Here is a 1,267-nt window from a genome sequence, read left to right as displayed (position 1 = left end):
CTTCATCGTAATGTAATAAAATGTTTTTTGTAGAAGGCCTCTATCATAACCAAGCAAACCAAAGTAACTGTATAGAGAATTCATTTTTTAGACAATAAAAATAACCATAGTTTATTCACAGTATAAAAATGATAAGCTAAATAAAAATACAGAGGAATAATATTATAGCACAAAAGTCATTTAAGAATCACTAGAGTCTCTCAAAAGTCTGTTCATCAGTTGTTGGTTTTCCGTCCAATCACTGAGTCGATCCAGTCGATGTAGTTGACCACTCTGGTGTAGACTCCTGGTTTATCTTTGCGTCCACAGCCGTCTGCCCAGCTGATGATCCCATACAGGAAGCTGACATCACCCTTTGCACAAGCCAGAGGCCCCCCGGAGTCGCCCTGGGGAGAAGCACAGATGAGGAGCGTGCCTATGTCTGCAGATATAAACTTACAGCACAGCGATCAAAGCACAAACAGCTGAGTCACACAAAACATGAGCTATTAATGAAGATTTAGCCTTCCCCAGAGACAAACTGTTAACTCTGGCATTTCATTTAAGAGTGGATGTTTGATTCTCCAGCTCAAGTGAGTGGTCTGCAAATATCTTCTTTCTAAGTGCAGCTCCATTATACTGTTACACTCAATTAAGTTTAATACCAACCTTTGTTAGTCACAGCACAGGGTCAACAACTGCCATGGATTTTACGGTCAGAAAATGTCATGAGCCAAATTCAAATGTAATGACAATGAAGTGAAAGATGTTTGTTTACATTTTGCCTTATCATATTGCTATCATATAAACTGCAGAAGTAAAATGGCCATAAATGAGTATACACTTATTTCATCTGGAAAACTAGAACTTTATAAACAGCTGGTCCAGTAATGTGTAACATTTCTAGTAGTTCTTCTAGTTTTTTATTTATTCATTTATTTATTTGTTTAAAACAAGGACAGTGCACAGAAAACATTAATCTTGAGAGAAAAGAAAGCTCTGTGCCAGATTTAGCTACAAGCTACTTGTCCTTGGGCAGTTACAAAATACATTAAAGAAACCATTTATATTAGACCATCTCTATCAACAACATTTCATCAGTAACACTGTCTCCTTAAAATAACCGCTATCTAATTCATCATCAACATTTATCACGAGGGAGTAATGATGTGTCAGTCATCTTTTTTTCTGACCTACTCGCCCCAAACCAAGATAAAAATCCAACCCAAACCACCCAATCCGAAGAACTGGGCTCAAATCTTGGGACCCGACCCAAAGCCATGCGCTT

At 37.8% G+C, this 1,267-nt stretch overlaps 1 protein-coding gene across 3 annotated transcripts in view; it reads right to left on the bottom strand.

The window, feature by feature from the left end:
• Positions 1 to 83: 83 nt before the first annotated feature.
• Positions 84 to 1,267, bottom strand: part of LOC110159464 (hepatocyte growth factor activator) — a 30,209-nt gene continuing 29,025 nt past the window's right edge. For all 3 annotated transcript variants that reach the window (XM_055156424.1, XM_055156423.1, XM_020924022.2), the window contains one exon: positions 84 to 386. In XM_055156424.1, coding sequence (XP_055012399.1) covers positions 216 to 386 — 171 coding nt within the window. In that variant the 3' untranslated portion in view covers positions 84 to 215. The remainder of the gene's footprint in view (positions 387 to 1,267) is intronic.

The sequence above is a fragment of the Boleophthalmus pectinirostris genome, unplaced genomic scaffold (assembly GCF_026225935.1).
Source record: "Boleophthalmus pectinirostris isolate CB_2022bp ecotype Guang Dong unplaced genomic scaffold, ASM2622593v1 HiC_scaffold_20, whole genome shotgun sequence".
NCBI classification, from domain to species: domain Eukaryota; kingdom Metazoa; phylum Chordata; class Actinopteri; order Gobiiformes; family Gobiidae; genus Boleophthalmus; species Boleophthalmus pectinirostris.
This window is presented reverse-complemented; position numbering and strand designations above follow the sequence as displayed.